This window comes from Tachypleus tridentatus, chromosome 6 (genome assembly GCF_004210375.1).
Source record: "Tachypleus tridentatus isolate NWPU-2018 chromosome 6, ASM421037v1, whole genome shotgun sequence".
Taxonomy (NCBI): domain Eukaryota; kingdom Metazoa; phylum Arthropoda; class Merostomata; order Xiphosura; family Limulidae; genus Tachypleus; species Tachypleus tridentatus.
This window is the reverse complement of record NC_134830.1, coordinates 111,238,361-111,253,725: the sequence shown is the minus strand read 5'-3', so window position 1 is coordinate 111,253,725 and position 15,365 is coordinate 111,238,361. Positions and strand designations below refer to the sequence as shown.

Here is a 15,365-nt window from a genome sequence, read left to right as displayed (position 1 = left end):
TCCACCATGGATCACCTGATTCAACTTGAAACTTTGATTAGGGAAATCTTTTTCAAGAGAGAACATCAATAAATTTCCTTCAGCAACTGTTTGAAAAATTGCATGTAGCTAGACCAACAACAAACAATAATGCAAATAAATAACAAACTATAAAACCTTATTGTTGCATACCATATATTCTCAGGAAAACCGTGCAATGGAACATAACATTCCAGTAAACACTAAATTCATTCAAAAATCAGGTACAAAACTAAAATCCATACTATGTAAAAACTACACTGACCATCATAACACTAATATCATTTACAAAATGCAGTGCAACAGCTGCCACAACTTCTGTATTGGAGAAAGAAGCAGAAAAATAGAAACCGGATTCAAAACACACACAAAAAAATCATGTTTTTAAACACTGCAAATAAAATTAGTGCAACATAACTGTTGAAAATGCAAACATACTAAGTGGGAAAACAAATACAAATGGAAAATATCAAAGTCCTACTTGAACTCAAACCAAAATTAAACCAATATAAAGGAACACCTTTATGTCTAAATTAATTAATAACCTAGCATCAAACTGCAGTGCCCTCAACGATCTTGTACCCATTTGCACTCGTCTAAGAAATTTGAAATGTTGTTCTGCACTTTATTTTAAAATGTTAATACCCATACCAGCTGTATTTATAATACATTTTTACTTCAAGTGGGTTTCTTTTCAATATAATCTTGCTTCTATGTTCTATGACAATTAAGAAAGTTTACAACACTATGTGGATGTATGGAATTTTTTTGGAACGTACACTATCATGGGTTGCATGGTCATTTATCCCTTTTTATTCAGAACTAGACAAGTGATTCTAAGTCCATGTTGTTTTGACTCTTTTTCTGTTCTTTTACACTTAAACTTGAAGCTCCTCAGAGCTTTCTTGAGTGTTATGCTTTTCAGTATCAAGATTAATGTTATCTCTATAGAACAGAACTTCCTATGGGCTCTGTCAACAACTTCAAAAACTTGTGTTGGTCGATAGACCTGAGGTTTATTGAGTGGCAGCTTCAAACTGCCCTTACTTGCTTGTTGAAGTGGACCACAGCTTATAGTTTTACCTTTTCCAAAACTATTGTGTACATTTTTGCCACAAGTGGGGCCTACACCCAAATCCTGAGCTCTGTCTTGGTGGTGATATTTCTGTGGTTCCTGAGGAAAAGTTCTTGGGGCTTATCTTTGATAATAAGCTTACTTTCATCACATAAAGCAGCTATGTGTCAAGTGTACAAGGGCACTGAATATCCATCGTATTCTCTCTTCCACCTCTTGGGGGAGTGCATTGGTGTTTTATGTTCAAGAACTGTCATGGTCTAATTGGATACAAACTGGACTATGGTTTTGCCAGGGTCTTCAATTCCTTCTTTTGACCTTCGTTTCTAGGTGCAACTAGATGAATTGGGTTTGTAATTGAATGATTTTGTTTTCCCCCTAATGATCAGCCCATTCTGCCATGGCTTATTACCATTCCCAGATGTGACTTTTTGTTGTGTCATCTGAAGAATATGGATACTCCCATTTGTGTCTTCTTTTTAAGGAACATCTTTCAACCATCCTTCTGTTCTTGTTTACACTGATTGTTTGAAGACAGGTGACTCTGTAGGCTTTGCCATGGTAGTTGCTTGCAGGATCTCCTTTACAGTTCCTGTGTTCACTCCCAAGTTTTATGCCATTTCTCTTGCCAAGAATCGTGTAGAAGCTATGCAGTACACTGATTGTACTATTTACACTGACTCTTAGCTCTCTAATTAACCCTGAAATCCCTAATGTTAGTTCTTACCTTGTTTTCATTAACATTCAACAATGGCTGGCCAGTTTTTCTCTTTTTCTTTAGTATCCAGTTTTTATGAATACCTGACCACTCCGGTTTGAAGGAATGAGCCTTCTGACACCACAGCTAAGTCTGTCTGCTTTGGTGCTGTCAATGCCTATTCAAGATATGAAGTATATATGAACTACAGTCTTGTATTGAAGGTTTGGCTTGGTGCCAATGTGCAGTGAGTGATGTCAAGTTTTTCCAGATCAGACCTTCTGTTGTTGTTGTTCTGGCTAGGCTGTGCATTGGTCAATTTTTTAATTAATTGTGTTTTCTTAATCTTGGACTGATCCACCAATGTGTGGCCTTTGTGACACTCAAGTCACAATAGCTCACAGTGTCTTGTCATCGTTATGACTGAGTGATGACACCATTTCAGGTACGTCTTTTATAAAGGTTTAATCCTGATATTGGATGATGTTATTTGGTGATAATGACACTGTTGAACTTCATTATTTTTCAATTTGTATGAGCCATTGCTCTACTTAATTATATTTAAATCAATCATCTGATTTTTTGGACATTTTCTAGTTTTATCTCTATTTTTACATTTTACAATAATTTTATGGCTCTTCCCAGTTATTTGTGCAGAAGGCCTAATTGCTTTGTGCCAACAAATGCTGAATAACAATTATTTCAAGTATTTCCCTGAATTATTTGACCTTTATTTTATGTTTGTTAATAATTTAACCTAATTTTAAGTTCACTCGTCTTTGTCTTAGCTATTAAAAGACCGATTTATTACTAGAAATTGTTAGATGTTTTAACATCACGTGTATTGAATTTTGCTTTGTGGTAATTTTGTGAAGTCTATGATTCTCAAATTGAGAAACTTCAGATTTACTTGTTGGCCTATGAAATGGACAAAACATTTCTTTGATTTTCTGATGTCTTATGAAGGATAAATATAGTTTAAAAGTTTTATTTAATTTAAACATAGCTTATGAATAACCCTGTGAAGTAGTTTAGCATCAATAAATTTAGGTAAAGAAATTAAATGTATAAACAAATGTGTGTGTGTGCCATGTAATTCCTAAACTGATGGGTTGTACCAACTTCTAAATGCAAAATAAATTGTCCCCATGTTTGGACAGAAGTAAACATATTCTTCCTATCCTTTAGGGAACTCAAGTATTTTGCAAAAACACTTGCAGGGATTCCTCAAAAGTGGATTACAAATTTGGCATTAATTTACATTACAGCAGGTAAATAAGTAAGTCTACTAACTACCTGTCCCCTGCTAGTACAGTGGGGTCATTCCATGCCAAATCATCCAGATTTTGGAAAAATTTCCAGGTGACCATCTTAGAATGCCTTGAAATGCTCATCTACCCATATAATGAAAAATTGCCAAAGATTAGATCAATATCTCTAATAGTTACTGATTTACAGCTCTGTAAAACTTAATTAATTTTTTATTTTTAGCGAATTCATTTTCGGGCAACTTTGGCTGCTTAAAGCTGCAGAAGTAATGGTGGTAGAAGGCTGAAATTTGCTACATTGACTGAATTAATCTCACAGAATTCAAAAATGGTCTCAAACCAAGTGTATCTCTCTTAGGATTTGCATAGTGAGACTATAAAATCACATGAAAACCCAAAATTGTAAAAAACATCGGTTTATTTAATAAGCCATAGCTCTAAGACTTAATATGATGCAAAGCTGAATTTTGTTTTCAAATATCCTATAACATATCAGTTGATAAACCAGCAATTGTTGTAATTAAAAGTCTATTAGATCTCCTGTAAAAAAATGTATTTGCATGCAACTTTTTATGATTTAGCTAAAAATAGCTCTACTTCAGGCCATAGTTTGACCATGTCACCAGTTATTCAGCCTTTTCAGATTTTTATCATATATTCTTACGTCTCTGAATATGATCTACAAAAACAAAATCAGGATGGAGTTCAACCTACTTTTTGAGTTATACTTATTTAAAGTATCCTCTGACCATACATTGTTAACATGACAAAAAAACTTCAGGTGTGTTACTGTGTGCATATATATTCATACAATTTTGAAATAATTTATGAATCCCATTGAAATATTACTGTATATTCTTACATCTCTGAACATGATCTTCAAAAAATCAAGGTTGTGAAAAATAATAAATTTATAAAATTTTAAGTGTCTCTGATATGTACCATTGGGCAAAGGACCACATTCAGGGCATTCAGTTCTTTCTTGTCAATCAGGAATCAGTCCTGCAGAACTGTGTCAAGTTTGATCTACTTGAGCACTATGAAAAAGATATATGTTATAGGAAATTTGAAAAAACAAATCAGCTTTGTATCATATTAAGTCATAGAGCTATGGCTTATTAAATAAACCAATGTTTTTTACAATTTTGGGTTTTCATGTGATTTTATAGCCTCATTATACAAATCCTAAGAGAAATAAACTTGGATTGAGACCATTTTTGAATTCTGTGAGATTAATTCAGTCAGTGTAGCAAATTTCAGCCTTCTACCACCATTACTCCTGGAGCTTTAAGCAGCCAAAGTTGCCCGAAAATGAATTTGTCAAAAATAAACAAAAATTAACTAAACTTTACAGGGCTGTAAATTGGAAACTATTAAATATATTGATCTAATCTTTGGCATTTGTTCATTATGTGTGTACATGTGAATTTTTCCAAGGCATTCTGTGGGGGTCACCTGCAGCCCCCTGGATGATTTGGCATGGAATGACCCAGTGGTGAGTCTATGGATTTACAACATTAAAATCAGGGGTTCTATTCTTTTCAGTGGACTCAGGAGATAGCCTGATGTGACTTTGCTATACCCCCCCCCACACTACTAACTACCATTTGTAATTTGATTAAAGAAATTAAATTTACATTACAGTGGTAATGATCATTAAACTGAAAATGTGAAAAATGGCAGTTCAAGCATCAAATTGTGTTACAGCAGTCTCATAAATGTGGATCATAAGCCTATGGACATGGTAGTTTTTACTTCCAAGAAGTAGTTCTCAGTGTTTAGTATATAAGCTTGTTTTATCTCTCTATGGTTATAACTGCTGTGATCCTTTCAAATCAAAGGGTGTGAAGAAGTGGAAGATGGAGCAATGTATGATGACTTTGAGGAGAAACTGAAAGAAGCTATTGATGGAACCACACAGAAAAGGTTTGTGTTCTTTAATCTACATCTACTGTAAGTAAATAAGAAAGACATTATATATGTTATTAACTTTTCCTTTCAAATCATGTTTTTCAGGTGATTGTGTATTAAAAACTTGCAAATAAAAATAGTTTTATATAGAATATTTGGATAAAATACTGAGAAAAATTAGTATTGAAACCAGATTTTTTTTTAGTAAAACATTTGTTAAGTACAGACTATAGGTTGTTGCAGTTTACAATAAACCAGGTGTATGTTTTGCAAGTTTAAAAGTACTTGTTTGTGCACTAAAAAGTATTCCTTTAGTTGTTTGTCTATTTAAAATTTTTCTGTTATTGTTTACTTTGAAATGCAAACAAAATTTTTTAAGTGTTTATCTTGTATAACTTGCATACAGTGTCAGAGATTTCTGTAATACTGAATTTTCCTCGGGTGTTGTGTTGACGCATTTCATTTTTTATCCTTTATTTCAGTACCCATGTGTTACTTTGTGTAAATATACTTTTCTACAAATGCTAAATTTTGAACATAATCATAAATAAAATTGTATTGTTATTGAAATGGTCTATGCTAGTAAAATGTGTAATTAGACTTGTTATGAGCATTAAGTGTGATTTTATCACATTTGCATATTTCATATATTTTTCACTTCATAAAAATATATAAAATTAAATGATTAAACATTTTCAATCAGAATTAAATTAATTTAAACTTTATCCTATTCTTTCATTAACAATAAGCAACTTGTAAAAAATGTTTGCTCTAATGGTTTTCTGTTTTTGAGTAGTTTCTGAAAGTAATATAATTCTGTTCATAATTTTTGTAGACTTGTTAGCATTGGCTTATTTAATATGAAAATGCACATGCAATTTTCTTTTCTTTAGTACAAAAGGGCGACTGGGCTGTTTAGAAACTATTAGAAAAGCTTTTACATCAAAATACATGTATGACTTCGTTATTGAAAGGTGAGTGTAAATAAAGATTTATTTTAACAAGCCTTATAATTTTATAATGTGTTTTGAGAGTTTCCAACCAGGCAAGGACATTTCTAGGAAGGTGCATTGAGGGAGCAGGTTATGTGAGAAGAGATTGTGCTACTTCAGTAGGTGAGGGTGTGATGTGAAAGTTTTCTGGAAATAAAATGTATTATTGATTTATTTTATTGATTTTACTCAATTGTAAGCCTCTTTTGATCTAAACATTTTTCAAGTGAAATTTTTAGTAAAATATCTGTTACTGAATTTTACTAGACTTTATTGATGTATTTGTAGGTTTCAGATCAAAGAAAGTCAGTTTTTCTTAATATATAAAAAATTTACAAATTTAGCTTTGTTGATTTGTGAAGACCCAGGCATAGAGCAGGCACTTTCAGTGTCTATACCTATGAAAAGAAAAATATTGATAGTTGTCGTGAATTCAGAGATCACCAGGTGGCTGTTTTTTGCTTATAAAGCATGACTTGCACATGTACAAGGATTATTTGCTGGTCTGTATATGGGTATATCATGATGGGATGAAGCACTGTGATGTAGAAATTTTAATGAGCTACACAGTGGCTGATATAACATTATATTGTTAAGTAAACAAATTATCCATTTTTATGGGTAATGTTTCCAAATTGTGGGAGAATATTAGTAAGAGTTGAGATCTGTGAAGTTGGAGACTTGTAGTGGTATGGAATGAACTTAATTATACTTTTCAGATTAAATGACATTACATTTTTGTCTGTGATACGTGGTTAATTCTTAGTTTTGCATATCAGTTGCAGTATGGTCATGCTGGTTTAGATAAATCATTTCTGAATTAATATTTCTTTAAGATACCTAAAATATAATTTCACAATAACTCAACTTGATGTAAAGAGTATTTGATGTATAAAAAAACATACATCTGTACATGTTCAAACATTTGTCATGGTAAATTGTTGTTCAGTACAGATTATCACCTAACATAGGCACTAAAATGTGACAAAATGATATGAAAAAATATGTACTTGCTGTTTTGAATCAACTGATATTTTGTATGCTAAAGGAAATGTTATGTTTAAATTTTAACAAGCTATGTGTTTTAACAGGAGAGTCAAAAATGTGGAACTAGCTTATGAATAGTTTATATGCTTATACACTATGTGTAATCAAAGAGTCACTTTGCTGGAATCACATTTTCTGATAGTTTGCATTACCTATAATATTTTTCAACACAAATTTGATTCCACTTTTTTAAAATCTGAAACATATGTTAATAAATTTACCTGTAGCTCAATACACAAAATGGATACCCATGGTATACCATTCTGATAAATTTTGGATGAAAAGTTACTTTTAAAAATTTAACGTCTCGGGTCTGAAATTAAAAACTAAAAGGTTTTGAAATGTGTGATGCTAAACTAAACACATTTTTTTACAGTTTTTGTATCATAAATGAATTTTAATAAATAGTTAATTATTTTGTAACTTGAGAAAAACAGCAATGATGTTACATAAAGTAACAAATGACTGCAGGAGAGGCAGGTTAGAATCAAATTTCATAACAGTAAATGTAAGTTTTTAATAATCTTGATGAAGAGGAGGAGAGGATCCTGATGGTTGAGGGGTCTAACCCTAACACACCACTTTGGTCCTGTATTCCTGTAGACGGGCAGCCTTAGGGTGGCTCCCCTAGGGTAAGTTGACTGATCCACTTGGGCTAGGATCAACCAGGTACCAGTGTTGGATGCTCTCAACAGGTGTGGACATTGTATCTGATGACGGTGTTTAAGTATAGTGCTCATGAAACCCTGGCATTTCTGCAGTGTTTTTGTTTGGCATTGTAGTGCATCCCTTTGTGGGGCTCCATAGTGGGTGGGGTCAGTGGGCAGTGAAAAATTCTTTTTTTATTTTGCATCCTCCAATAGTCAATAGGTAAACAACCATATCTTGAAGGTTCTGAGTAGGAATCTTCAACATCTGTAATGCCTGTACCTCATTTTCTTACACTACATTCTCTTTCAGATAAACCTTTCAGGCAAAAGTCTCCCTTTTGCTAGAGGGACTTGCTTGCTTTCCAGAGTCAGTCAAAAAACTTTGCTCTAGTGACACTGATGTGAAGTCTTCTTACATTCAAAGGCAGCTGGGGATATACCTATTGAGGTTACACCTCATGCTACTTTGAATTTGTGACAAGGAGTTATTGTTGAGAGGGATTTGAAGAACATCTCCAAGTTGGAGATTCTTGCTGGTTTCTTCACCCAAGGAGTTTCTGCAGGGAGGGGTATCTCTACTTGTAAAGATGTAATAATGATGCTGACTGATGTCCTCACTTTAACTACGCCCACCTGCCACCATCAAGGCAGGTTATCTTAATTTCAAAATACGGCCATACATTCCAAACCTTGGATGTTTCCAGTGTCAGTGGTTTGATCACACAAAGACATCATGTTGTGCTTCTTTGATGTGTGCTCATTGCAGTAATAAGGACCACAATGCTTTTGAGTGTTAAACGGACCCTTGTTGCATCAAATGCAATGACTCTCACCCATCCCACTTTCGTTCTTGCCCTCAATGGTTGGAAGAAAGAGGTGAAGTGTTGAAAACGATTCATAACATTACTGAGGCTAGATAGTTGCTTTCTGCTACTTTGTCTTGGACATATGCTGTTGCACTTTGTTCCACTACTACACTGGGAGTGCAGACGGATCTCTGTGCCTTCAAATGAATCGTTCTCAAACCTAATGAAAAGTCTTGGCCTTCATGGTTATAGAAGATGATGAATCAACATCACCCATCTCTGTCCCTTACATACATTCCAAAAAATCCCAAGATCCACTTCCTTTGGTTCTGGGTACAGGCATTTCCTCGGATACTTCTTCTCCCACCCCAAGATGCAAAACGATCATTCATTCACGTCCTGAGTTGCTGGAATCCTCTTCCAACAACAAAGATGTGCCCAATTGACCCAGAGCAAGATCTGTGTAGGTCGATAGACTTTTCTTGCATAAGGACAGTAAAGAAAAAAAGATATGGTTGTAAACGGAAGGAATCTTTACCCAGTTTGCCTACATGTGAATAAAAATGGCCACCTTGAAACAATGGAACTGTCGAGGTTTACGTTCTAATCTGGATGACATCAAAATACTGATTGCTTCCTACCATCCTGTATGTCTTCTCTTAGAGGAAACATTTCTGAAACCTGCTGATATAGTCACTTTTCATGAGTTTTCTTTGTACAGAAATGACAGGCTGTGTGGTGGACGAGTGCATAAAGGGGTGGCACTGTTGGTTGATCAGCATGTGCCCACCCTGTTTTTGACACTCAACACACCCTTGGAGGCCATAGCCATCTGTATTTCCTTGGTTCACACTCTCACTGTTTGTACTCTTTATCTGTCCCTTGGAGAGACCTATGATCAGTAAGACCTTGATGCTCTCATTGAACAGTTGCTGTCTCCCTGTTTCATTCTGGGGTACTTTAATTGACATCATCCCCTCTGGGGAAATGCTGGTATTGACAGGAGTGGTTTCTGCATAGTTGCTGCTCACAACCTTTCTCTTTTCAATACTGGTTCTTATACTTATTTTAATGCACCTAGTCAGTCCTTTACTGCTATTGATTTCTTAATTTGCTCCCCTTCATTATTTTCCCATTTTTCATGGACATGGAACAATAATCCATGAGGCAGTGATCATTTCCTATAATCTTTAGAGAGACTGGCCGTGTCGATGCCATTCGACCCGCATGCCTCGGTGGAACCTGGATCAAGCCAACTAACCATCTATCACTGTTCTTGCAGAACATGATCCTGCCATTGTCTGTAAGCCATCAGTAGACGACTGTGTGGCAGAAGTAACTGACTGTATTAAACAAGCAGCTGCTCAATGTATTCCAAAAACCTTAACACGTTTTCTATGATATTCTTGTCTGTGGTGAAATCCTGCCTACCACATGGCATGGAAAGGTCAAAAATGGGCCTGGAATACTTTCTCTAGATATCTCGCACTCTCAAACCACATTGCTTTCCAGCAGGCCCATGCACATGCTAGATGGGTAAGATGTCAAACCCAGAAGGAATCTTGGATTAAGTTCACAACCAGCATATCTTCTACCACCAGTTCCAAAGCCATTTGGGACAAGATTCGAAAGGTCAGTGGGCAATATCACTCTGTCCCCCTCTCGATCCTGCTCTCTGATGGCCAGGAAGTGACTGATACCCAGAGCATTGCTGATATTCTAGGTGAAAGCTTTTGCTGAGTATCTAACACTTCTGCTTCTTTTTTCATTTTCTTGGCCATTAAGACTTGGGCAGAGAAATCACCTCTTCTTTTCGAGTTGATTATCCCTATGACTATAATTGTCCCTTTACACTGGTTGAACTCAAACTGGCCCGTCATCGGTCTGGCAGTACCTTGGTTGGACCTGATGATATACACTAGGAGATGCTGCAACATCTACCTCTTGCTTCTCTTGCTATCCTTTTGGTTATTTTTAACTGGATCTGGCAGGAGAATGTTCTTCTTGATATCTGATGCCAGGATATTGTCCTTCCTTTCTCTAAGCCTGGGAAGGATCCCAAGATCCCTTCAAAGTGCCATCCAATTGCTTTGATGAGCTGACTCTGTAAAACCATAGAGAGGATGGTTAATGCTCATTTTGTTTGGTTCCTTAAATCAAACAACCTCCTCTCGCCTACCCAGTGTGGGTTCTGACAACGGTGTTCCACCATGGACCACCTGATTCGACTTGGAACATCAATCAGAGAAGCCTTTCTCAAATGACATCTTGTGTCAATATTCTTTGACATTGAGAAGGCTTATGATACAACATGGAGGTAGGGCATTTTGCGAGACCTCCATATATATATATGGTTACGTGTCCATTTGCCCATTTTTATTAAAAATCTATTAATGGACAGGAGATTCCGAGTTTGTGTGGGTTTGACACTTTCCCATGCTTTTTTTCAGGAACTTGGAGTCCCTCAGGGCTGTGTTCTGAGTGTCACACTTTTCAGTATAAAAATTAATGCCATCACTGAACAACTCCCTCTCACTGTTGCAAACAGGCTCTATGTTGACGATTTTCAAATCTCATGTCAGTCGTCGAACATAAGGTATATTGAGCAGCAGCTACAGAATGCCCTCAGTTGTTTATTGAAGTGGATCACAGAATATGGCTTTACTTTTTCTCTCTCTAAAACCATTTGCATGCACTTTTGCTGCCAATGGGATATTCATCCTGATCCTGAACTCTGTATCGGTGAAGTTGTGCTGCCTGTAGTCTGTGAGACTAAGTTCTTGGGGGCTTATCTTTGGCCATAAGCTAATCTTTATACCACACATTAAGCAGCTGTGAGTGAAATGTACAAGAGCACTGAACATCCTCTACCACCACTTGTGGAGCAGATGAACGTTTTATGCTAAACTTATATCTTGCTCTTATTCGATCAAAACTCATGGATCACTGGTCTATAGTTCTGCCAGGCTATCGGCCTTAAAGATGCTAGATCTTGTTCATCATCAAGGACTTTGGCCCTGCACTGGGGCTTTTTGCATTCCCCAGTTCAGAGCTTACACGTAGTCTCAAGAACCTTCTTTGCACCTCTGCCGTTTGCAACTGCCTTCACTTATATGCTTCAAAACTTTGTTCCTTACCTGGGGTTGTGTTTTCCTTCCTCGATGGGTCATGCTTTGTCAGACCAGACAGTCTGCCATTACTCCTTTTGGCCTTCGTATTCAGTTGCAGTTAGATGAATTGGGTCTGTCCTTTCATAATATTGCTGTATCCACTGGTCAGCCCATCCCACCATGGTTTCTTACAGTCCCTAATTGTGACCTATCTTTAAGTTATATGAGAAAAGTAGACACTCCTGATTTGAAATACTGTCTGCTATTTGCTGAACATCTTTCGAACCATCCTTCCATTCCTATTTATACAGATGGTTTGAAATCAAGTGACTCTGTGGGCTCTGCCATGGTTTGTTGTGGTTGAGTGCAGAATCCTCTCTACAGCTTCTGTGTTCACTGCTGAACTGTATGCCATTTCTCTTGCCCTGAATTACATAGAAGCTAAGCAGTACTCAAACTTCACGATTTATACTGACTCACTTAGTCCTTTACTGGCCCTGGAATTGCTTCACATTGGTTCACACTTTGTTCTTGCCAATATTCAAACCCAACTGGTGCATTTCTCTTTAACATCTACTTCTATCCAGTTATTCTGGATACCAGGCCATGTTGGTATTTGCGGGAATGAGCTCGCCTACACTGCAGCTAAGTCTATCTGCTCTGGCACTATCACTGCTGTGCCTGTCCCATACATGGGCTATGGTTCTGTATTCAGGGCTTGGCTCTGTGCCAGCTGGATGTTGACTTGGAGTGAGCAACGAGAAAACAAGCTTTTCCAAATAAAACCCTATTTGGCCGTCTTGTTCCCATAAGGATCGGAAAGAGGAATCTGTTTTAATTACACTGTGCATTGGTCACAGTTTTTTAACTCATTGTTTTCTTTTATCTGGAAATGATGCACCAGTGTGTAGTTTGTGTAACACTCAAATCACAATAAGTCAAATTTTACTTTCTTGTCATTGTTATGATTCACAATGAGGGAACCATTTTAAACGTGTTCTGTCTCAAGGGTTGTCCATAACGTTAGACAGTGTTATTGGTGATGGTGACACTGCCAACCTTGGTAATATTTTTAGTTTTTTAAAGGCCATTAATCTTTTTAATGCCATTTAAGTTTTTTAATTTATACATTAAACCTTTTCTCATATGATTCCCTTTTAAGAAACTAAGTCTCTCTAGTTTGATTTGATATTAGTAAATGGCTGTAACATTAAATAACGCGACACCAGGACTGAAAAGGCCAACTTCAGGTGACTAACACTGCTGTTTGAACTACCCGTTAGTCATCGTGGAGAGTCATTATTATAATTTTGCTACACGTCTTTTAAAACCTTTTTATTACTTTCCCTTTGAAAATGGCCATAAAGTCAAATGACTCAGAACTTGGGGTGGAAAGGCCAACTTTAAGTGACTGATGGTGGTTTGTGTACATATCTGTTAGTCTTTTTGGAAAGTTATGATAATTACAGTTATGCTACAGAAAGTCCTTTACAACTTGAATTACTGTAGTTTTTCTCTTGATGTTGTAGACTAGATGTAAACATTGGTTTTATGCTATTTATTTATTTAGTTTTTAAGATTTTGTTTTACCTTAATGTCCTTTTATGAATTTTACTGAATTTACTTTTACCTTTTTACTGGACGTTTGGCACAGATAGCCTAGCTGCTTTGTGCTATAAAACACTAAATGAACCAACCAAACCACTCCATGACAGTTGGCAGTCGACTTTGAGTGAGCAACGTGGAAGCAAGCTTTTCCAAAAAAAATCCTCTCTTGGACTTTGGCTGCCTTGTTTTCATAAGTATAGGAAAGAGGAAGATGTCCTAATTAGACTACACATTGGTCACAGTTTTTCAGTTTATACATTATATCTTTATTAATGTGATTCCCTTTTAAGAATCAAAGTACATCTAGTTCGATTAGAAAATGGCTGTAACATCAAATAATTCAACCAGTGGTGGAAAGGCTAACTTCAGGTATCTGATGCTGATGTTTGAACTACCTGTTAGTCATCCTGGCAAGTTATGATGATTACACTTATGCTACAGAAAGTCCTTACAAGTGTATTACTGTAGTTTCTCTCTTACTGTTGTAGACTAGATGTAAAAATTGGATTTAATGCTATTCATTTTTAATTCAGAAAATTAAACTTTATTTTGTTTTACCTTAATTTCCTTTTATGAATTTTTCTAATTTTACTTTAATTTTAACTTTTTACCAGATGTTTGGCACAAATAGCCTAGTTTTGTGCCATAAAACACCAAACAAAACAAATAGTAACAATCGTTTGTCTGTGCAAAATGGGAAAAAAGGGAAGGTTTTCTGTCACTTCACTGTTAAAATTTTGATACTTTACCATAAGTGTTAATTTTCATTAAAAGTTGGCATTGTGTTAATTATATTTTTGTCATAATATTTTTATTCCTCGAACAATATTTTCTGATCACATACTATGAATACATTGTGCTTGTGAAGATGGAGGTTAAAAATCACTTCTTAGTTATCTAACATTGAGATTAAAAGAAATTTTTAAAAATCAATTGATAAAGTGAAACAATTAGCGAGTGTAATTCTTATTCTCAAATTTCTGTGGAATTTTAAAAACATTATTGCACCATTAGTGAAAGCATAGTACATGCATGGTTAAAATATGCCAAACTATTGCTTATTTATTATTTTCTAACTAGCAGTATTAAGATTAGTGTATTAAAGAATGGATCCATATTACTTACTACATTACAGGAAAATCACTGTTACTGACATGTTGGAAAGAAGTTTAAAAAAGGGAAAAGGAGAAGAACAAGAAATAGCAGCAATCTTAACAGCTCTTGTTTCTATACATCTTGGTGTAGGAAATGAATGTGAGACTCTGTTTCATGAAATTGGTCCTATTTTTTCCCAGATAGTTGCTGATCCCACAGCATCTTGTCTAGCAAGAGCCAAGGTCGGTTAACTCATTCACAATGGGCTGAGTATTGAATAGTCTGTATACACATTTGCACAAATTAAGTATTTGTACTATAACTTTTAATACATTATGTGTATCTTAACAAAACTGGGTTAGACTAAAGGAAACATTTGTATACAAATCAAATTTTTAATGAAGCCTTTTTACTAAACATTTCTTTGTGAACATATTGAGTGTTTTGTAACTAGTCTGAGTTCAAGTTGACTTTCATATTAAGACTAAAATTACTTTTCTCCTCTCCAAAATTATCAAATTTTATTTGCATAATCTCTAAAATCTCCTTAATAAATTTCAAACGTTTGTTTTCAGTACAACTTATTTTTTCCACCCTACCTTTGTATGAGGCTGGTCAAATTGACCAGCCTAATAATCACCAGAAAAAACATTCTAAATTATCTTTTTTTTTATCTTTTATAGAATTGCTTCATATTGTAGCTTGCAGCTACATTTGTTTATCACAAGTTGTTTTAAACTTGGAGCATTATACACGTATTTATACTTAAATTTTATTGTATGGTAAATCACTTGTGAAACATGGGGCTAATGTTATACCATCAAATTATGTTACTCGTGAGCTACTCTGATCTGTTTGCATTTGTGCCTTGTGGAATTATATTTATTTTACCTACTCTTACCTAAAATGATCACTATTTTTATATTTTAGTTACTGTGATAAAGAATACACATGAAAAACAAGAAATGTATTTGCCTGGATCTTTTTATTTTTGTTGTAAGCAACACTTAACCCTATTTTTTATACTAATGGTGGAAGCACACTAGATAATGTTTATTTAATTAAATAATCCATTGAAGAACATAGAA

The 15,365-nt window shown here is 35.2% G+C and overlaps 1 protein-coding gene across 1 annotated transcript in view; it reads left to right on the top strand.

Annotated features, from left to right (window-relative positions):
* LOC143253299 (interferon-related developmental regulator 1-like) overlaps positions 1-15,365 on the top strand; it is a 41,495-nt gene that overhangs the window by 13,178 nt on the left and 12,952 nt on the right. The window contains exons 3-5 of the mRNA XM_076506950.1: positions 4,900-4,984; positions 5,863-5,943; positions 14,318-14,519. Coding sequence (XP_076363065.1) covers positions 4,900-4,984; positions 5,863-5,943; positions 14,318-14,519 — 368 coding nt within the window. The remainder of the gene's footprint in view (positions 1-4,899; positions 4,985-5,862; positions 5,944-14,317; positions 14,520-15,365) is intronic.